At 41.0% G+C, this 23755-nt stretch overlaps 1 protein-coding gene across 1 annotated transcript in view; it reads left to right on the top strand.

Moving 5' to 3' along the window:
* Positions 1–3326: 3326 nt before the first annotated feature.
* Positions 3327–23755, top strand: part of TRMT2B (tRNA methyltransferase 2 homolog B) — a gene marked incomplete at both ends in the record, with an annotated part of 35343 nt that continues 14914 nt past the window's right edge. Inside the window, 8 exon segments of the mRNA XM_079728074.1 lie at positions 3327–3369; positions 6753–6936; positions 7637–7691; positions 9013–9021; positions 9025–9147; positions 9954–9998; positions 10002–10053; positions 11653–11723. Of these exon segments, the coding sequence (XP_079584200.1) occupies positions 3327–3369; positions 6753–6936; positions 7637–7691; positions 9013–9021; positions 9025–9147; positions 9954–9998; positions 10002–10053; positions 11653–11723 (582 nt within the window).

Here is a 23755-nt window from a genome sequence, read left to right as displayed (position 1 = left end):
AGTGCAGTGTAGCCTGCCTTAGTACAGAGACTCAGCACCTCCCATCTGGATGACTGTAGCAATCTCCCTCAGCTTCCAAGTCACTACACCCTAAAATCCATCCTACACACAGCTGCTAAAGTTCACTTCCAGAAACATCTCATGAAAAATTCTTCACTAGCTGCCCTGTTAAGGGAACTAGATCAAACCCCTCATCCCAGCACCACAACTCCAGGCCCTTCTTTTTTTTTCTATTTAATAAAAATGTTTAATGCTGCCCAAAAGTATAAAAATACAGTAGGAATGGCTCCAGGCCCTTTATCTTCCTGGACCTATTGATCTCCACTGACTTTGGCACCACAGTCCCTTCCAGCCGGGCCTGCCTCCTTCTGGGCCTCAGACATATATTTCGCTCATTCCCCTTTTCATGCTGCAGCCCCCACCTCCTCTCAGGTGATTAAAATTCTATGCATTAGTTCAATTCTCATTCTCTTCCTTCCTTAATTACCAAGAAGATCCTCTGCTTTTCTAGAATTACCAAAGCCCATGGTTGTGTATTCTGACTTTGTGAGCCTTGTCTTTCCATCAGGTCACATACTCTCGAGGGCACAGGCTATGTCTATCCCTCATGGCCTCTAACACAGGCCTAGAGGCCTGGGAAGCACACCTGAAGAACATGGCTAATGGAACCAAATCAGCCCTAACTGCCGAGTGATTTTATTTGTTTATTTATTTTTCCAAGTGATTTTAATACATGTTATTTCTGAGAGCTAATGCCGTAGCCTCTCAGAAATCCTTTCTTTGGTCCAAAATGAGAATATTTGACAAATTTCTAGAGATTTCACTTTGTGGGGATTTGGTTTGCTGGTAACAAAGTTAAGCAAAGGTTATCTTGGTTTCGGCTCTTATTTAATTCAACAGTATTTCTTATCACCTATGACATGTTCATTTATTGACTTTCCTGTTGAAGAGTCTAACCTTTTCTATAATATGGGATATTTCCCCCCTCTTACAAATGTAATGATTTCACTTGTAGAGAAGAACATGGTTTATCAGATTAAATATATATAGAAGTGTTAAGGCTAAATAATTACATTATAGCTTCCTTAATCTCTTTTCTCTCATCACCCCTCAGTGTTCTGCCTTCTCAAATGACAGACCTTCTTTAAATGCGTTTGATTGGATGCTCAGAGCAGGTGAGGGTGGGGGTGAGCGAAGATATGCCCTCTTCCTTTCAGTAGACAAAGTGGGATTCAAATCAATTCAACAAATATTTATTGAGCTCCTATTGGGCACCTGGCTCTGGGCTAGGCACAACAAAAGATGCCAAGATGAGAAATGATAAAGGAGCAGAAGGGCATGGGAAGAAGAAAGGGGAAGAAGAGGTTAGGAAAGGAGTAGAGCTGGTTTTCTGAATAAGAGGGGATTAAGAGGAGAGAAAGGGAGAAGAGACCCAAAAGCACACTCTCTGGCCTGGTTTCACCTGCTAGCCCAGTGCAGGCCTAGAAACCTGAAGCAGTGGTTTGCACTCCAGTTTTGCTCAAGAGCCATTAGAGCAGTTAGGAAGGCCACAATCTGAGTCAAGCACTTACCTGCTCAAGTCTTTAGAATGGGAAGCAAAGATCTCTCTTCTTTTCTTTTTTTTTAGTGGATTAAATTTTTTTTTCATTAGGGTATAGTTGATTATAATACTCTATTAGTTTCAGGTGTACAACATAGTGATTCAAAGCACTTATAGATTATACTCCATTTAAAGTTATTATAAAATATTGGGTGTATTCCCTGTGTTGTACAATATAACCTTGTAGCTTATTTGTTTTACACATCGTATAAAGATCTTTTTTAAAAAAAGGTATATATGCACATGTGTGTGTATATACACACAGTATATACAATTATTTTTGAATGATAATAGCTAACATTTATTGAGTGTGTGCTTACTCTGTTCTAAGCACTTTGCATGCATTAACTTCTTTAATCTTTATCAAAACCCAGTGAGGTAGGTACAATTGTTACGGATATTTTTTCAGATGAGGAAAATGAGGCACTGAGCAATTAAGTAACTGGCCCAAATTCACACAGCTTATAAGTGGCAGATCTGTGCTTTGAACCTTGGTCAGGCTGACAATGTTTGCTGTTATGTGAGTTACTGGTCCTTGTTTAACTTACTGCTGTACTCAATAGGGTTAATGCATTGCCTTGCACATAATAGGCATATTATGCTTTGAATAAATAACTGAAATGTTGACTATAAAGTGCTTTCCATTTAAGCCCAATTACTATTAAGTATAGAAATCTAGCGTCATAAAATGTAGATTCACTTTGCTGTAAATTTTATTCTGTTAAAGTAACAGAATAAAAAATTTTTTTTACAGCACATACGTGTGCATTCTTCAGCGCTGCGATTTGAGGAAGCTACCCCGCTCTTCATCTCCCAATCTTCCAATCCATTATGGATCTGATGCCTGCAATTCTACCATTAGAAAACTATTCTTTTGGTTGTAGGCTACCCCTATAGAGGTAGCGCAGTTTACGCTACAGTAGTGCGAATTTCTAAGTGATTTAGGAGATTTATCCAGATCCACCAATGGGAGGGTGAGGAGAGCAGGCAGGGGGCGGGGTCGCGCGGCGGGGTCGCGCGGAGGGGTGGGGAAGGCGCCGGGCCTTAGCGCAAGGAGTGCTTCAGCAGATTTCTAGAGAAGCGCCCGGACAAAGTCGGGGGAAGGGCTCTCGAGACAAGCTGCACGGTGTCGGGCCAGCCAGCGCCCAGGGGGAGCCCAGCGTCCCGTCGCGTCTGTCCCGGGAGTAGAGGCGCTGGACGCACCAGAAAGTGACTCTTCCCAGCTGCTGCGATGCGGGCCCTTAGCTGATTTTGTGGTTAACCGCCTCCGGTTTGTAAGAAGATTTGTAGGTTACGAAGGTAAGAGGGGTACGTGGAGTGTCCGAAAACCCGATTTATTCCTTGCAGTAGAGAAAACTGCTTACTGCGCCAAGCTGCGCCCTGGGCGGGGAGTTGGGAAGGCAGGCGAGGTGGGGGAGGGGACGACCGGACGCTGGCTGCATGTGGTTCCATCGAGCTCTGCGTCCGCCTGTGTTCTGACCTCCCCCTGCTTCCCCCTTGCCGGCTCTTCCGGCCCTGCAGCCCGCCCAAGTTCAGTGGTAGCCTTTCCTAGTGTCTCTTCCTCGTTACCCTTCTTACAAACACGGTGGGCAGAACTTGCCCAAAGAAGAGAGGGATGGAAGGGCTGGTGAGGGGGGTCTGGTGGGGGAAGGAAGGACCTGACTGCACGTGGGCTGCAGTCAGGACGTAGCAGTACCCATCTGTCCGTCTGGTTTAGTCAGGAACCATGTCTGGGGCCAGGCCAGCTGCAAGAAGGGTGAACGGAGAGTGTAAGCAGGATCCTTTTCCGTGGGTGAACATTTGCTCCAAGGAGATCCTTGACTCTGTGAGGATTAAACCTACTACGTAGTCTCTGCTTTGAACCTCTCTGAGTATTTCGGGCTGGTTAGCTATTCAGCCCTAGAGAGTTAGTATACCTTGCTCTCTGGCAGCTCTGGACCTTGGGTCTCTTTCTGATCAATTCCTGAGGCAGAAATAGAGCAGTTGTCACATTCTTTTTTTTTTTTTAACCCAAGCATTTATTTAAAACAGGAAACACTATAAAAACAAAATATAACTCACTTTGACTGGTATTAGTGTACTGCCTTGAAAACTATATTTCACTTGAGAAATTACTAAGTATGATGAGAGGCTCTTTACCAGGAGAGATGTCTGGTTGGCACCCTGAAATAGTAGAATCCTATTGTAGACTATATCTGACCATTTGGAGAAGTGTAGAAGGACAAGGGGTACAGGGTAAGTGGAGCACAGTCATAGTGGCAGTCACCAGGGAGAGGGCCCACACTCACAAAAAGTCTAAATATCATGGGATAGAGATAGCTGTACTCAAATTCCTCAGCTCCCCTGCCCCTCTGCCAACCCCCAGTGGGCCTGCAGTTTCCTTCTTCCTTCCCTGCCAGCTGGAGGGACAGGGCCCCTTTCCTGGAAGAGCACCACCCTCTCCCCCTGTAGTGTGGGCCTCCTCAGTGCCTCTCTCCATACCATTCTTTATTCTTTGTCTCCTGCCCCTTGGCTCGTTCCTTTCTCTGGTTTTGCTTTTCCTTATATCAAATATACACATTTGTCTCACCTTGGAAAAAGGTCTACCACAGGTCACACATTTGGTAGCATTAACAGGTGGTCCTGAGAGGGCCTTACGTTCACCACACTCCAGCAGGCACTGAGGTTAGGAGAGTTTGCGTGTGTGTGTTGTTTTAAGTTTTCACATAATTGTTCTTACGCTCACAGCACTCGCATGCATTATTATATCTCGCCAGGTTTACAGGTTGGACACATTGAGGCGCAAAGAAGTCAAGTGACACACCTCGAATCAGAGCCTGAGGCAGGGCAGTGACACATGTTGAACAGCTGCTGTTGGGATTAGAACATGGCCCCAGAGCCCATGTTCTTAATGACTTGTCCCTTCCTGGGAGCTGGGTGGAGTGTGTTATTGTTAACACCTGAACTCTAGGCCAGCTTAAATTTATTCTGTTAGAAATTTGAAATGCTCAGAATGCTTCCAAGCTATGACAGTTACTTTCTTTAGTACTTTGTAAACATACAAAATACTGTATGGGCTAAATATTACAGCACCCATGTCAGCATCCTCTAAATTATGTAGTGATCATGCGTACTAATTTCACAGTAATAGAGGGAGCCATGGAAGAATCTTTTTAATTTTTAAAATAAATTTATTTATTTATTTATTTTTGGTTGCATTGAGTCCATGGAAGAATCTTTGTTAATAAACCTATTCCATACATTGGACTTGAAATGTATTTCATTATGAATTAAGGTACGACTTAACATTGGGATGAAATCCAAGGTAGAGGGCAAGGGCAAAAAGGTAATTTCATGGCAGATCGGTGAGGTGTCTGGCCAAGTCCATTCATGTGTCCTGGGTACTCAAAATAGTTAAACATCAATGATCAGGCACCATTAGGTAAATAGGCAACAACAGAGAGTCCTGTGTTGGAGGAAGAGGGGTTCCTTCCTCTTTCCAAAGTGAGACCCTTCACCTGTTCTAACTCTTCAGCTTTTAACTCATAGTTACTCCCACTATTCCTTCCCCTTGCTCCCTTCCTTTAATATTGCCACCCCCATTCAGTCCCATACGGTCTTTAAACATCATGACAGTTGCAATTAACATGTACTGAGTTTTTCCCAGGCACTGGACACTGCTCAGAGCTCTACAAACATCATGTCTATTTAATCTGCTGAGTGCTTTTTTTTTTTTAACATCTTTACTGGAGTATAATTGCTTCACAATGGTGTGTTAGTTTCTGCTTTATAACAAAGTGGATCAGCTATACATATACATATATCCCCATTTCTCCTCCCTCTTTCGTCTTCCTCCCACCCTCCCTATCCCACCCCTCTAGGTGATCACAAAGCACTGAGCTGATCTCTCTGTGTGTGCTATGCGGCTGCTTCCCACTAGCTATCTGTTTCACATTTGGTAGTGTATATATGTCCATGCCACTCTCTCACTTTGTCCCAGCTTACCCTTCCCCCTCCCCGTGGGCTCAAGTCCATTCTCTACATCTGTGTCTTTATTCCTATCCTGCCCCTAGCCTCTTCAGAACCAATTTTTTTTTAGATTCCATATATATGTGTTAGCATACAGTATTTGTCTTTCTCTTTCTGACTTACTTCACTCTGTATGACAGACTCTAGGTCCATCCACCTCACTACAAATAACTCAATTTCGTTTCTTTTTATGGCTTAGTAGTATTCCATTGTATATATGTGCCACATCTTCTTTATCCATTCATCTGTTGATGGACACTTAGGTTGCTTCGACATCCTGGCTATTGTAAATAGAGCTGCGGTGAACATTGTGGTACATGTCTCTTTTTGAATTATGGTTTTCTCAGGGTATATGCCCAGTAGTGGGATTGCTGGATCATATGGTAGTTCCATTTTTAGTTTTTTAAGGAACCTCCGTACTGTTCTCCATAGTGGCTGTATCAATTTACATTCCCACCAGCAGTGCAAGAGGGTTCCCTTTTCTCCACACCCTCTCCAGCATTTATTGTTTGTAGATTTTTTGATGATGGCCATTCTGACTGGTGTGAGGTGATACCTCATTGTAGTTTTGATTTGCGTTTCTCTAAGGATTAGTGCTGTTGAGCATTCTTTCATGTGTTTGTTGGCAATCTGTATGTCTTCTTTGGAGAAATGTCTGTTTAGGTCTTCTGCCCATTTTTGGATTGGGTTGTTTGTTTTTTTGATATTGAGCTGCATGAGCTGCTTGTATATTTTGGAGATTAATCCTCTGTCATTTGCTTTGTTTGCAAATATTTTCTCCTATTCTGAGGGTTGTCTTTTCATCTTGTTTATGGTTTCCTTTGCTGTGCAAAAGCTTTTACGTTTCATTAGGTCGCATTTGTTTATTTTTGTTTTTTGTTTTTTATTTCCATTTCTCTAGGAGGTGGGTCAAAAGGGATCTTGCTGTGATTTATGTCATAGAGTGTTCTGCCTATGGTTTCCTCTAAGAGTTTTAGTGTCTGGCCTTACATTTAAGTCTTTAATCCATTTTGAGTTTATTTTTGTGCGTGGTGTTAGGGAGTGTTCTAATTTCATTCTTTCTCATGTAGCTGTCCAGTTTTCCCAGCACCGTGCTAAGTGCTTTTTATTATCCCTTATTTAACTCTTGCAACCACTCTATAAGGTAGATGCTATTATTATTTGCTCCCCCGGTGTGCCAGAAAACCTCCAGGTTGGTCACAACTCTTTCTGGGCTCAGCATGTAAGGGAAACTTCACCTACATGATAGCCAAGAAGTGTCAAAGAAGACAGAAAAGTCAGAAGAAACCAAGACATCTTGGACCACTAGATGATTCCTGGCAGGAAAGGTAAGGCCACGGGTGATATCCCTTCCCCTTAACAAATCTGAATCTCTGGGCCTACTGAAATTCTGTATGCCTGACGTACAGTGTGGCATTTGCAGGGATTCAGGGGGGCACCTCAGGTAGGATACCCAGGGCAAACTTAAGACATCTAAGGAATGTTGGTGGAAATGCTTTGTGATTGCAGAAAATGTTCTCCTTGCCTTTATGTGTGTTTTTGGCAGAAAGAGAATATTAAACTGGGACTTTGTGTCTCAAAAGGTCCAGGACAGGTATACTGAAAACCAGAGACTTAGAGATGAGATGAATTAGAAATGAGTAGTCCCACCGCAGCCATGCAAACACAAATATACCTCATTTTATGCAACAACTGTATTTTCTAAATCAAATTATATTTTAAAAGTGTTAGGGAGGTGAGCTATTTAAAGGAACCCAACAGTGAAGCCTTTTTGTAATATGATTAATTACCTCCTGATAAATCTGGATTTTTCTTATGTTAGGTTTGCCCATCTGTTCGGCTTTGTTAAGTAGACAGCACCAAAATGGGCTCTTCTCCCAGAGTCCATCTCCCCAGGGGCCTGAGAGTTAGGTCTTCTGAATGATAAGTAAAATGCCAGAGCAAATGGTGACAGGAAGTACTTATGCGTAGTAGGTGCTCAGTACATATTTAGATAATGAATGAGGTGTCTGGATTATTTTATTCAAGGCTGGCTGATGTTGTGACGCCACTCTGGAGGCTGAGCCATGAAGAACAGCTCAAGGTAGGTACCCAGCTTAAGTCTTCACTCCTCCATTCTGTCAGGTGCTAGACTTGTAGGAAGCTTGGCTGGACAGGTCTACCCAGATGCCCCAATGTGTCCTTAAACTCAATATGCTAATGAGTCTGAAATTTTCACTTTAGGCCAGTCATGTCTTCCAAACTCTAGAGCCTTATATCTGAATGCCTGTTTCCTTTCTTCCTTGCTTTTTTTGGGGGTTATTCTTAAAGCTCTGTGTGTGTGAGTAGCAAGTACTCTTGCTGCTTCATATATAGCTGCACTTTCCAACACGGTAGCCACTAGCTACATGTGGCTATTTAAATTTAAATACAGTCAATTCTCCTCTAATGCTTGTTTTGAAAATGAAAATTTGTTCCAACAGATTGATGTATTAGGGAACAATTTGAACAAAATGCAGATTTCATGTTTGCTTAGGAGTGATTTTGTCCACAAGAAACATGAGATGAAAGGGGACCTGTACCCGGCCAAACTGAACTGGGTAAGAATTTATAAAATGAACACCCACACACACCTCACACATCTCCCAGCTCCCTCAGATCACTGAGTGTGGTATGAGCCACACCCATTCACATCTGCTGTGAGAACTTTCTGTTCCACCCCCATAACCCTCCTTTCACCACCTCATGATAACTCGTAAGTAGACAGCCACTTCCACAAGCAAGTTTCAGGTCTTTGTCAGGGTAATTATTGTAGTGTTTATACATTGCTTAACCATTTAACATGGGCAAAACTTTGCTATGTTTATTAATTTCCTACCTTTTTTGTGTGTGTTACTGATAAATTTTTGGAATGTGTGTGCCCAACCCCATTTTCCCATGAGCCCTGTGATTTCTTTTGAGTAATTTTGCATAGTATGCTTCAGGAATGCTTGTGTCACATGATAGCAGAGCCGACTGTTAATTAAAATGAAATAAAATTAAAAATTCATTTCCTCAGTCACATGAGTCACATTTCAAGTGCTCAGTAGCCACCTGTAGCTAGTGTAGGCTGCCATATTACATAGAACATAACACCAATAGAGAACATTTCCATTATCACAGCAAGTTCTACTGGACAGCACTAACATATAGCTGGAATGTTCAGTCTGAAAGGTCAGTTGAAATGGTGAGCTTACACAAGAGCTCACTTGACCTTTTCCCAGTACCTCATTAGGTCTGTTGCTGTTCCATCATTCTGAGTTCCTTATCTGCTGAGACCGTGACCCAAGAATCCGTGAGACAACCTTCTTTTATCCTGTTTGTTTTCTGTTCTTTGAGGTGATACTGCAGAAGTCTTTTGTTTCACTGCTTATCTTCTTTTGCAGGTGAAATTCTAAGCTCAGAAGAAAATTTTACAGAGACCAGAATCTTACCTACAAATGCTCAATGGAGTCAATGTGACAACAGCTGCACCCAGATCTGAGGGGCTCTGTTACTTTCTCCATCCTATTATACCTTCTGTAAACCCCTACTTCCCTATCCTTTATCTACCAAGTCTCCTTAATAGCTAATACTATCAGCCAATACTTAACCAGGCATTTGCTGGGGACCAGGCCCTATGCTAAGTGAGTAACATGTATCATTGTCTTGTTTACTATTTACAGTCACACTGAGGGATAGACAGTGTCATTTTACAGATGAATACTTGAGGCTCAGAGAGATTAAGTGATTCGACCAAGGACACACATCTAGAAAGTGCCAGAGCTAAGGTTTACACTCACGTTGATCTGATGCAGAGCCCACTTTCTCAACCAGTATGCTACTGCTTCCTTAGAAAGATTCCAGACTTTGGAAAACTTCTAATGAGGCCACAGAAAGGCAGAATTTAATCTGTGGCAGAGGTTGGCAAACTGTGGCCCTGAGGCCAAATCTGCTCTGCTGCTCGACTTTGTAAATAAAGTTTTATTGGAACACAGCTGAGCTCACTTGTTTATGGATTGTCTATGGCTACTTTTGCACTACAGTGGCAGAGTTGAATAGTTGTGACAGGGACCATATGGCCTGCAAAGCCTAAAATGATTTACTGTCTGGCCCTTTACTGAAGAAGTTTCCTGACTCCTGCTTTACGGCAAGATTGGAACTCCTTTCTCCTATGGAGTGTCTATGGAGTAGTTTGATCTTAGTCATGGAATTTCACCTATACCATACCTTCCAAGCAAGCATCATTTATTTTTTCTCATCCAGAGAACATTCTTTCATTCTTTGTATTGTCCTCCTTGGTTTTATTTGACCTGTTGTCCCTCTCCTGTCCTTCTGCCTTCTCCAGCCTGTCATCAATGGCTACCAAAATAAGTCCACCTTCTCTGTGAACTGAGGTCCAGATGGCAATCCAAAGACTGGGGGGTACTACCTGGGAACTTGGAGAGGTCAGTCAAAGGCTGTGACTAGTAGAAATAACAAACCAAAAACTGAGAGGAAAGGGGAGGGTGCAGAGAACAGTGTCTGTGGGAGTGGAGAGGAGTGGGAAACATGGTGGCTTTAAAGGAGAAAGTTGAATTGGAAGCCTTTGATGCAGAGCGTGATCAGAAGATTAATTGGAGATGTGATATATATATATACACACACACACACACACACACACACACACACACACAGTGGAATATTACTCAGCTACGAAAAATGAAATAATGCCATTTGCAGCAATGTGGACCTAGAGATTATCATATTAAGTGAGGTAAGCCAGACAGAGAAAAACAAATATCATATCGTTTATATGTGGAATCAAAAAGAATGATACAAATGAACTTACTTGCAAACCAGAAATAGACCCACAGGCATAGAAAACAAACTTATGGTTACCAAAGGGGAAAGTGGGGGAGGGATAAATTAGGAGTTTGGGATTAACATATACACACTAGTATATATAAAATAGATGACCAACAAGGGCCTACTGTATAGCACAGGGAACTATACTCAATATTTTGTAATAACCTATAAAGGAAAAGAATCTAAAAATATATATATATATATATGTATATATATACATATAAAACTGAATCACTGTGCTGTACACCTGAAAGTAACACAACATTGTAAATCAACTATACTTCAATTTAAAAAAAGCATTAAAAAATAAGGTTAATTGGGGATACTTTTTGGTGAGTAGTCATTGTATTATAGTGCTAGGAATCAACCTCCCCGCCCCTCCAGCTTTCTTCCTCTAAAAGCCATATGCCTGAGACCTAGTAAGCACTTCATAAATTTTGACGCTGCTGCTGCTGCTCTCTCATTATCATCATTGTTGTCAACATCATCATCATCATCGTCGTTATCATTTTATGTTACTTTCTGTACTGGGAGCAGTCTCCTGCTTATTAGAGACATGCCCTTTCTATTTCACAGCCCCATATCCCTGAAAATTAAGAGCTTTCTGTGATAAATCTGCCTTAAAAGAACTGGTAGGGGAGGTGAGTGCTGGTGAGAGAGATCACAGTGGCATATTTCTGAGACTTAATTCCAGTATCCATTCCCAGATTCCATTCCTGAGCTTACCATTTTCAATAAATCCACTTGAAACACCATCATTTTATATTGGTCACAGTGTTTAATATCCATATGCCTTAAACTACAGTTCATTAGGGTAGGCACTTGGCTTTCTTTTTTTCCCGTGTGCTGAATTAAATGAGTATATGACGTCAGCGTTCTGTTATTCACTAACAAAAACAAAACCCATTATATTTTACTTCCCTCTTAAAATCTGAACAGAAAGCAGACATTATCATATCGCACATTTGTGGCATGAGAGAAAATATTGCGGACTAGCTCCATTAAGAAAAAGCTTTTTAATGGCCGGACCAGGAAACAGGTTTTCTCTGAAAAATGGCCTTGAGCATGAAATAGGTACTTTGCTTCTTCGTATTTGCATATGCCTCTTTGGATTAGGGGATTTGAGTTGCTAGACATTTTATTCTAAATAATCTTTTAGGAAGAAAACCATGTAATTCAAATTCTTTTTCCTTCCATAGACAGGAACATAGTCTGTGTACTGTCTAACCATCTGAAAAACATCCCCAAGAAACACAGTCAAGTGGCACAGGTAATAAGGAACAAAGGCTGGTTGAAGATGACCCCAGGCATTGTAGTCTATAACAGCAGCATGCCTGACATTTTAATAATAGAGCTCTTCTAGTGCTACAGGGGAAGAGGGGTTCTGTTCTGAAAGTGTACTTCTTAATGGTGGAGAGAACATTGCTAGTGTTTCACTTCAGAGAGGGTGGAGAGGAGGAGAGAGAACTGCATCCATTATTGCAAATGTCAAGCATCCAAGGAATTTAATACAAGGGAAATTTAGGACAGAGAGATACTGATTAGGGCAGGATAGAAAATGGCAGGTGTCTGTATTTGGAAGGCTAGTGTTTTCAGCAGAACAAGGTTGAAACATATCATGAGAGATGTGGGAGTGGGCGTAAGGCATCTACATCATTAGATTGGCCTCTGAGACATTTTAGTATCCCTCTGTTTCATGCACCCACTATTTATTGAGTACCTACTATGTGTCAGGCACTGGACTAGGTCCTGGGGATCCAGTGGTGACTCAAACAAACATGGTGCCTGCCCTCCTGGAACTTAAAAAGGCAAAAGAAACAGGACTTCCAACTGACATACTTGTTCCCTGTTTATACTTACAGCACCCATCCTCCTAATGATTCAGCTGTCTGACACTTGGGTGGTGCCTTCTCATAGGACACATCTTGACCTCAAAGATTTCCTGGCTAGAACACGGCTCCCATCATAGGATCATTCTCCAGAAATCTTCCTACATGACCCTTGTCAGCTTCTTCTCCTATTGTCTTCAGTGACTATTCCAAACTGTTACCTCTCCTCGAATTTCCTATCCCATCACCTTTACCCTTGCTCTTGACAGATGGCTGTGCCTGGTTCTTCACTGGAAAATTAAGACCAACAGATGAGAATTCCCTTAGCTGCTTCCCCTACCATCTACCAATTTCCCTGAAATCTTACCCCTCCTTTCCCTCCTATCTCAGTGAAATGCTGTTAGTCTTCTACCTGTCCAAGGCTATTCTTCTTCCCTGAAACACTATCTTGGACTCATCTCCTCTCTCCTCAGTTCCCTTATGCCTTTTTTACATTCCCTCTTTCTCCCGTTTCTTTACCTATTTTTCTCCATCTCTATCGGCTCTTTTCTTTCAGTTCATAAACATATTCAATAAAAAAAATCTGATGGTTCTTGCTTCTGCCCCCAACAATTCCTAGAAATTAATCTTGCCAAAGTCATCAGTGAGCTCCGTTTTGCCAAATTAAATGGAAACTTTCTGCCCCTAACTTACTCAACTTTTCTCTGCCTTTGGTACCACTTATTATTCTTATTTTCCTCCTTGGGAACACTGTCTTTGTTTGGTTTCTGTGATACCATTCTCTGATGGTTTTCCTCCTATTTCACTGGCCACTTCTTAGTCATTCTCATGGGATCTTTTTCTCCCTTTCTTTCCCACGATAAGTGTTGGTGTCCTCCAGGACTCTGTGCTTGGCCTTCTTTTTGAATATATTCATGGGAGATTGCACACCACTGTAGCTGATGATTGGGATGACCACCTGTAAATTGACAACTCCTAAACTTACATTTGCATACCAGCTCCATCTTGAGCTTCAGGAGGTGGAGTTCCAAAGGCTACTGAACATCCTCGCCTAGTTTTCCTGTAGAGGTCTTCAAATCAGCATTGGCCCAGATCCAGATTTCTCAACCTTCACACTATTAACATTTTGGGTTGGATGATTATTTATTGTGTGGGGCTATTAGGTGCACTGGAGGATGTTTAGCAGCATCCGTGGCCTCTGCCCCTAGAGGCCGTGAGTTGTGACAACCAAAAATGCCTCCAGATATCTCTTGTGGGGCACAATCGTCTCCTGTTGAGAACCATTGCCCTGAACTAAATTTACCCTCTTCCCTTTCCAAATGTGCCCTTTTTTTCTCACCTTAGTAAATGGTAGCAACATGTACTAGAAACATATGTCCTCTTAGACTCCTCTGTCTTAATCCTACCACTTCCTCCTCAGCCACATATAATAAATCTCCACGTCCTTTCAGTTTTCCTTTCTTTTATTTTTGTTTTCTTATTTATTTCGTTCAGTTTTCCTTTCTAAAAATACTTTGACTCTACCCTTTTCTTTCTATTTCCACCACCATCATCACCACTCCAGTCCAACCAACCGGTCTCACTGATATTTAGCATCTGTATTGTTATGACTGTAGATATTCACTCCTGAGCCAAGTAGATGTACTAAGATTTTGTTTCCTTTATTGTACTTGTTTTTTTTCTTTCATTTTATGTTGTGGAAAATTACAAACGTATAAAAGTATAGATGGTATAACAAACCCCATGTATCCATTACCAGCTTCAGTAACTATCATGGCCCATCTTGCTTTCACTATACTCTCACCCACTTTCCACCAGCCCCTTTGGATTTGTTTGAGGCAAATTCCAGACATTATATCATATAAGATATAAATACCACAGCATGAGTTTTAACAGAAAAGACTTAATTTTTTAACATAGTTTCATACCATTGTCACACCTTCAAATAAACATTTATCCCATAATATCATCAACTACCTAGTAAATGTTCAGATTTGGCACTGTTTTATCTCATAAAAAGCTTAATTGATATAGTTGGCTTGTTCAAATCAGGATTCAAACAAGGTATATACATTGCATTTGATTAACATGTCTCTTTAGCCTCTTAATTTGTAAGTACCCCTCCCTATTAATTTTTTTGTCCCTGCAATTTACTTTTTGAACAAACTGGTTTGTTTTCCTCTGGAGATTCTCCCATTCTGGATTTTGCTGATCGAATCCCCTTGATATCATTGAATGTTCTTCCTCTATCCCCTGTATTTCTTCTAAGCTGGTAGATCTAGAGCGTTGGTCAGATTCAGGTTTGATTTTTGGCAAGAATGTTTTTATATGTAGATGTCTAATGGGCTCTCTTTTTTGGTGATGTTAACATTGAACAGCAGATTCAGGTGTCATCAGTCTGATCCACTCATTGAAAAGTTCCCTGTCAGCTTTTTGCTTAATGGTTTAGCTGTCATTAGTGATCAGTGCCTAGATCTCTTATTTCGGGGGGGGGGGGGTTGCAATGCAGTTATGTTCTAAATCTATCATTTATTAGCTGGAATTCTTCTAGAAATAACTTTTCCCTATCAACCCTTTGGTTACTCTAAGGTACTCTTACAGGTAAGGCAGGATAAATCCTTGATTCTTTCGCCTTCCTCAAAAGATGATCAGTTAATGTGTTTGTTTTGGTATCATTAGGAACTCATAGTTTTGTGTTTTTTTTTTTCTTTTGCGGCACGTGGGCCTCTCACCGTTGCGGCCTCTCCCGCTGCGGAGCACAGGCTCCAGATGCGCAGGCTCAGCGGCCATGGCTCACGGGCTCAGCGGCCATGGCTCACGGGCCCAGCCGCTCCACAGCATGTGGGATCCTCCCGGACTAGGGCATGAAGCCGTGTCCCTTGCATCGGCAGGCAGACTCTCAACCACTGCGCCACCAGGGAAGCCCAACTCATAGATTTTTAACATACTTGATATGTTTCAATCTACTGCAGATACTAGGGGTTTTTTGGTACTCCAATTGCTGCATTTTGGGCTAATTGGAACCTCTTTAAATTGGCTGTGAGACCTAGATGGCCGTGATAGTTCTGGAATGATAAGATATTTCTAGCACATCTAGTCCATTTTATGTCTGGGAGCTGGAATCAGCCGTTTCTTTAAGGAATCCTTGTCTCTTTTAGTGGGAAATGGCAGGGTTCTAGCTGCGTGCTTATTTATACTGAGTTGGTCATATTTCAGTGCCTTTTTAGTGGACAGAGTTAGGAAATATTTTTTAAAAGAAAATATATCATGAGTTCACAGTAATATGTCCAAATCAAATTAAAAATTATAGAGTTTTTACTTAAATCCTTTGACTTTATATTTTTATCTCTTGTCTTTTACCATTAAAACTTTAGTCCTGACAACATTAGCATACTTACAGTTGACCCTTGAACAAGGCCATGGTTAAGGGCACCAACCCCCGTGCAGTCGAAAATCCACTTCGTATCTGTGGTTCCACATCTGTGGATTCAATCAGCCATGCGTCGTGTAGTACTGTAGTACTGTAGTACAAGTTTAGTGAAAAAAATCTTCATATAAGTGGACCTGTGCAGTTCAAACCCGTGTTGTTCAAGGGTCAGCTGTACTTATTTATTCTATCCTACTCTTTACATATAATTTCAGAACAACAATACTAGTATTATTACTAACAAATGATTACTGAAAAGAGCTCAAGATTTCTGTCCAGTTCTTTTTGTCCAATTATTGTGGCTCTGAAGGAATTCATCTCTTTGTAGTTACATCACCAACTTGACATGATACATGGATTCTTTTTTTTCCTTCATTCTTCTTGCTTTCTAATTTTAGGGATTGTTTTTTTTTCTTTTTTCTTTTGATTACATTTTTGTTTTATAATTTTGTAAGATATTTACATGGTTTCAAAGTCACATCTACAAAATAAAGGTGTATTTTCTTTTTGTTTTGTTTTTTGGCTGCGCCACATGCAGGATCTTAGTTCCCTGACCAGGGATTGAACCCGCCCCCCCTGCAGTGGAAGTGCAGAGTCTTAACCACTGGACCTCCAGGGAAGTCCCATAAAGGTGTATTTAAAGAGGTCTAGCTTTCACTTCTGTCCCCTCTGCCCACTTCCCTTCCTCCTTCTATGGGTAACATTTTTATTCACTTATATTTATTTTAAAAAATGGAAACATATTTGTATCTCCCCTTTTCTTAGCTAAAAGGTAGCTTAATACGGACACAGTTCTGTACCTTTTTTTCCACATAATAATATGCTTCATTTTTAAAAATATTTACAGTTGTTATATCTTCTTCTTGGATCAATCCTTTGATCATTTTTTAACATCTTTATTGGAGTGTAATTGCTTTACAATGGTGTGTTAGTTTCTGCTGTATGCTTCATTTTTTTAAAAAATAACTGCTTAGTCCTATGTAATATGATGGATTTTATAACTTTTAGTTTTCATTGGCTTGAATAATTACCTCATTTTCTCATTGGCTTATTTTTCTGTGAACCTATTGCTAATTTTTTTTCTGAGTGCTCTAAGAACTCTGTCAGACATTCATCAATATTCTCCATATGGTCAAAAACTTGAGTTTAGTATTTTCCCTGAAGACCTTTTTTCTGGAGTCTCCATCCTAGGCTCCTGAGGCCTTCTGCCTAGCTGTTATCTTGGGACTCCTTTTGCTGTTCTTCTGTCTTTCCCCGTTTCTCAGATCCCCTGTCTTCCTTTTTCTGGTTTACATCCTCATTTAGCTGGGATACAACCTCCATTAGCTTCCTGAGGAAGGGTGCCTACGAGTAAACTTTGAGTCTTTGCATGTCTGTAAATGTCTTAGTTCTTTCCTGACATATGACTGAGAGTATTTCTAGATTTCAAATTCTAGGTTTGAATCATTTGCCTTTATAAATTTGAAGACATGGTTTCATTGTCATCTGGCCGCTAATATTGTGTAAGTCTGGATGCTACTTTAAGTCCTATTCCTTTGTAGATAATCTCTCCTCTCTTTTTTTCTCTAGAAGCTTTAAGGGAATCTCTGTCCGTGAAACTTCATGACCATGTGGCCCTTCTTTCATTCATTGTGATGGGCACTTTCTAGTCCTTGTCAAGCTGGAAACTAATACTTTCAGACATGGGAAATTTTCCTGTATTATTATTCTTTTAATTTATTTTTTATTTTTATATTTTTGGCCATGCCACGTGGCTTGTGGGATCTTAGTTCCCCAACCAGGGACTGAACCTGGGCCCCTGCAGTGAAAGTGCCAAGTCCTTACCACTGGACCACCAGGGAATTCCCTATTTTTATTTTTTTAATTGAAGTATAGTTGATTTACAATGTTGTGTTAGTTTCATGTGTACGGCAAACTGATTCAGCTATATATATATATATATTCTTTATCAGATTCTTTTCCATTATGGGTTATTATAAGATGTTGAATATACTTCCCAGTGCCATACAGTAGATCCTTGTTGATTCTCTAGTTTATATATAGTAGTGTGTATATGTTAATCCCAAAATCCTAATTTATCCCTCCCCTGCCCCTTCCCCTTTGGTAGCCATAAGTTTGTTTCTATATCTGTGAGTCTGTTTCTGTTTTATTTATGTATATATTTATGTATGGCTGGCTGTGTTGGGTCTTCATTGCTGTGCGTGGGCTTTCTCTAGTTGCAGTGAGTGGGGGCTATTCTTTGTTGTGGTGCACGGTCTTCTCATTGTTGTGGCTTCTCTTGTCGCGGAGCGTGGGCTCTAGGCACACAGGCTTCAGTAGTTGTGGCACATGGGCTCAGTAGTTGTGGTTTGTGGGCTCTAAAGCTCAGGCTCAGTAGTTGTGGTGCACGGGCTTAGTTGCTCCATGGCATGTGGGATCTTCCCAGGCCAGGGCTCGAACCCATGTCCCTTGCATTGGCAGGCAGATTCTTAACCACTGCGCCACCAGGGACGCCCTCTGTTTGGTAAATAAGTTCATTTGTATCATTGTTTTAGATTCCACATATAGGTGATATCATATGATATTTATCTTTCTCTGTCTGACTTACTTCACTTAGTATGATAATCTCTAGGCCCATCTATGGGTTACTGCAAATGGCATTATTTCATTCTTTTTATGGCTGAGTAATATTTCATTGTATATATGTACCACATCTTCTTTATTCGTTCCTCTGTCGATGGACATTTATGTTGCTTCCTTGTCTTGGCTATTGTAAATAGTGCTCCTATGAATATTGGGGTGCATGTATCTTTTCAAATTAGAGTTTTCTCCAGATATCTGCCCAGGAGTGGGATTGCTGGATCATATGGCAACTCTATTTTTAGTCTTTTAAGGAACCTCCATACTGTTCTCCATAGTGGCTGCACCAATTTACATTCCCACTGACACTGTAGGAGGGTTCCCTTTTCTCCACACCCTCTCCGCCATTTATTATTTGTAGACTTTTTTTTTAAATTGGAGTATAGTTGCTTTACAAAGTTGTATTAGTTTCTGCTGTACAGCAAAGTGATTCAGTTATACGTATATATATATATATCCACTCTTTTTTAGATTTCCTTCCCATTTAGGTCACCACAGAGCGTTGAGTAAAGTTCCTTGTGCTATACAGTACATTCTCATTAGTTATCTATTTTATATATAGTATTTGTAGACTTTTTGATGATGGCCATTCTGACTGGTGTGATGTATTATTTCTTTAATTACTTCTTCCTCTCATTTTCTTTCTTCTCTCTATACCTCCTATTATTTGGATTTTGGACTTCATGAATTGATTCTGTAATCTGCTACTCATTCCTCTTCTATTTTCCATCTTTTTCCCTTTTGTTCTTCTTTTTGTGAAATTTTCTTGAAATAAATGCCAACATTCTTATTGACTTTTTTCTACCACCTTTTAATTTTCAAAAGTTTTTGCTTGTTCTCTGATTGTTCCTTTTGTATAGCATCTTCTTTTTTTTAAATACTGTAATATATATATACACATATATATATATATATTTTTAATCTTGTTTTTGCCTTTTTTTTCCTGTTTTTTGAATTGTCTGCTTCCTTCAGGGATTTTTTTCCCCTGTTTGTTTTGGGTATTGTGTTTTGCAATGAAGGCTTTAATCAAATAGCTGGTGGTAGTTGCCTGACTGTTCATGTTTAAGCATGAGGCTTTAAATTGATTGTCAATTCAGCTTGAGTGGGTTTGTTGATTCTTGGCTTCACCGCTGGTGCTTGTGGGTGGGGGCCCATATCTCTCTCTTGGGAGATCATTACTCTGGGACTATTCGGTTTCTTGAGAGAATTTACATTGAATCTTCCTGTTTCCACCCCTGTGCCACCACTCTGCCTGGTATTTCCTGGTATTTGTGTGTTCATTTTTTCCTAAGGGAAAAAAAATCCCCAACCTCCTGCTACAGAAGGATAGAGGTTTTTAGTAGGATGAGGTTGTTTACCAGTTTTATGTCCAGACTTTCAACCAAACCCTGTTTTTAACCCTGTACCTTATCCCATCTCTGTCTCCTTGCACTTCAAGTTTGAGCCTTTCCAGGCTTGTGTGGAGCAGATAAGCCTTACCTCTCATCTGATCCCCCTTTGTAAGCAATCCGGATGTAGCTTCCTTCATCTTGCTAAGTCAGTTGCCATTCCAGCCTTTTATCTGGTTTGCTCTTGTTGTCTTCTCTTCCATTATCTCTGTTCTTTCTTTCATTTATTCATTCAACAAGTACAACTGAGTACCTACAAATGCCAGGCACTATTCTAGGTGCTTAGGATACAATAATGAAGAAAATATCCCTTCCCTTGTGGAACTTATATTTTAGTGGGGGGAGACAGATTTTAAAAAAAACATAATAAAGTAAATTATATAATATGTTAGAAGGTGATAAGTGCAGTGCTGGTCTGAATGTTTCTGTCCCTCCAAATTTCATATGTTGAAATCCTCACCCCCAAGGTAATAGTATTAAGAGGTTGGGGCCTTTGGGCGGTGCTTAAGTCATGAGAGTGGAGCCCTCATGATTAGGATTAGTACCATTATAAAAGAGGCCCCAGAGAACTAGCTTGTCCATTCTTTTCATTTATTTATTTATTTGTTTGTTTGTTTGTTTAAATTTTTTTGGCTGTGTTGGGTCATCATTGCTGTGCGCGGCCTTTGTGTAGTTGTGGTGAGTGGGGGCTACTCTTCGTTGTGGTGCGTGGGCTTCTCATTGTGGTGGCTTCTCTTGTTGCAGAGCACGGGTTCTAGGCACGCAGGCTTCAGTAGTTGTGGCACATGGACTCAGTAGTTGTGGCTCACGGGCTCTTGAGCACAGGCTCAGTAGTTGTGGTGCATGGGCTTAGTTGCTCCGTGGCATGTGGGATCTTCCCAGACCAAGGCTCAAACCCGTGTCCCCTGCATTGGCAGGCAGATTCTTAACCACTGCGCCACCAGGGAAGCCCCTAGCTTGTCCATTCTGCCATGTGAGGTTCCGGCGAAAAGACAGCAGCCGTCATTGAGGAAGCTGTCACCAGACACTGAATCTGCCGGAACCTTGATTTTGGATTTCCCAGTCTCTGGAACTGAGGAATTTTTGTTGTTTATAAGTCACCCAGTTTATGGTACTTTTGTTTTAGCAGTCCAAACAGACTAAGACAAATGCCATGGGAAAAATACAGCAGGATAAGGAGGATGAGAAGTCATAAGTTTGGGAGAAATGCGGGTTGTAATTTTAAATGGGATCAAGGTAGGCTTCATTGAGAAGGTGATATTTGAATAAAGCAGTAGTTCTCAACTGGGATTAGTTTTGCCCTACAGGGGACATTTAGCAACGTTGGAGACATTTTTGGTTGTCACCACTGGGGGATGGTTGGATGGTGCTACTGGTATCTGTCTAGTGAGTAGAGGCCAAGGATGCTGTTAAACATCCTGCAGTGCACAGGACAGCCCCCCACAACACAGAATTGACAATAGTGCCAAGGTTGAGAAACTTTGGAATTAAGACTTAAAGGAAATGAGGGTGTCAGCCATGTGGAGGTCTGAGGGAAGAGCATTCTAGGCAAAGAGAACAGCCATGGCAAAGGCCCTAAGGTAGGAGTATGGCATGCTTTCTGGAGGAATTGAAGGTAGACTCAGAAGAGTAATAGGAGAAGAGGTAAGATAGTTAATGGGGACCAGATCGTGTAGTGCCTCAGAGGTCATTGTTGGGACTTTGGCTTTTATTCTGAGCTACTGGAGGTTTTGATTGGGGGGCGGGCACCTCATGATATGATTTAGGTTTTAAACAGGATCACTCTGGCTATTGTATTGTGTATGGATTGTTGTAGGGAAAGGTAGAAGCAGGGAGAGACTAGTTAGGAGGTTCATGTGGTAATCCAGATGTGAGATGATATAGCCCAGTGGGAGGAGAAGTGGAGGTGGATATATCTTGAAGACAGGACTGCAGGATTTCTTGATTGATTGGGTGAAAGGTATAAGAGAAAGAGAGGAGTGAAAAATGGCTCTAGGTTCTTGGGAGGAGAAAGTGGAACAATGGAGTTACTATCTACGGAAATGGAAAAAGCTGTGGCAGAGCAGATTTGAGTAGGGGGAGGTTAGTAGCTCAATTTTGGACATGTTGCATTGAGATACCTATTAGGCATCTGAGTGGATATGTTAAATAGGTAGTTGGATCTGTTAGGATGAGGTTCAAGAATTAGAAATCTTGGAGTTGTTAACATGTAGATGTTATTTAAAATCATGAGACTGGAAGAGATGACCAAGGGAGTGAGAGTAGATAGAAAGAGAATAGGAACATGGACTGAGCCCAGGGGCATTCCCATTTTAAGATGTCTGGGAGGAGAAGAGGAACCAGTAAAGATGACTGAGAAGGGGCAGCCAGTGAGGTCAGAGGAAACCAGGAGAGTGTGGGATCCTGAAAGCCTAGTGAAGACAGCAAACTGAGGAGGAGGGGCTCATCAGCTGTGCCAGTGCTGCTGGTAGGTCAAATAAGATGAGGAGTGTGAATTGACCTTTGAACTGCATGACACGGAGGTCGTTGGTGACCCTAATGGGAGCTTTTTAGGTGGAGTGGTGGGGACCTGATTTGAGTGGGTGAATAGAAGGAGAGGAATGGGAGGCAGTGAATATAGACAGTTCTTTTGAGGAGCTTTGCTACAAAGAGGAGCGGATAAATGGAACAGTGGCTGGAGGGGAAAGTGGGTTCGAGAAGGTTACTTTTCTTTTTAAAGTTGGGAGAGTTAGAAGAACATGCTTGTGTATTGATGGGAATGATCCAGTAGTGAGGGAGGACAATGATGCAAGAGAGAGAGAAGGGAGAATTGGTGGATCAATGAGTTTAAATACGTTTATGTCTTTTTTATTCCTTTATTTCATTTTAGTAGGATTTTTAAGAGGAATAGTCTTATTTTAACCAGAAGGCCCTTTCACTCTTTTTAAAAATTTTATTTTATTGAGGTATAATTGACAGGCAACATTGTGTAAGTTTAGGGTATACAGTGTGTTGATTTGATACATTGATACAGTTGACCCTTGAACAACATGGGGGTTGGGGCGCTAACCCTCTGCACAGTTGAAAATGCACCTATAACTCTGTAGTTGGCCCTCCATATCCTTGGTTTTCCCGTATCTGCGGTTCCATGTCTCGAGTTCAACCAACCCAAGATTCAACCAACCACAGATTGTGTAGTAATGTAGTACGTATTTACTGAAAAAAATCCACATGTAAGTGGACCCACACAGTTCAAACCCATGTTGTTCAAGGGTCAACTGTATATTGCAATATGATGCTTAGGCATTCCCATGTAAGAATAGGAGTTTCAGGCTCTATTTTATAAAAGAAGAAACCAAAGCCTTGGCTCATACAGTGGAGAAGCTGTATTTCATATTTACTTACCCATTATCTTCCAGGTCAGACTCAGTTTTTCAGTTCCCATCCTTCTAGGACCTCAAAGACATTTGGATCTTCTTCCAGAAAACATTCCTTTCCAACCAGCAAGTAAACAACAGTTGAACCAGTCTTTCTTTAAATCACCAACTTCAAAATTTGGAAAAATATGTTCAGTATAAGTATAGTTAAGCATCTTATGTTGCATTTATATGAAATTATAGCAGAAGTGGTCAAGTGCACCCTTAATTGATTTTTACCCTCTCAAGTGGCACTGTTTTTTGGTGTAACTCTCCCTTCCATGCACTATTTTGGGTTTGTGTGAAAATACAGTGGATCCAGAACCCATGCATTATGAAAACAAGAGGACCTAGTAAATCAGATAGTGTGTCCTGTTGTGGCAGCAACTGGCTTGTGTTTGAAGTTTGGCTTTAAGGATTTTTGATATCTCAACACTGAATCAGGATTGCTTTTGACCTGTATTTACCAGGGGAAGATGAAGGATCCAACTAAGCTAGTTGGCACCTGGTTATATGAAGAAATACAGAAACAATGGGCTTACATCAGGAAGTTATAAGCAAGAATGGAATTATAGCAGCTTAGTAGTGTATTAGGAATTGCTGCTAGGAGGAATTCACAGAAATGGATGATTATTGTATTCCAC

This window comes from Hyperoodon ampullatus, assembly GCF_949752795.1.
Source record: "Hyperoodon ampullatus genome assembly, chromosome: X".
NCBI classification, from domain to species: domain Eukaryota; kingdom Metazoa; phylum Chordata; class Mammalia; order Artiodactyla; family Ziphiidae; genus Hyperoodon; species Hyperoodon ampullatus.
The sequence above is the reverse complement of the archived record's forward strand: the minus strand, read 5'-3'. Positions and strand labels throughout refer to the sequence as shown.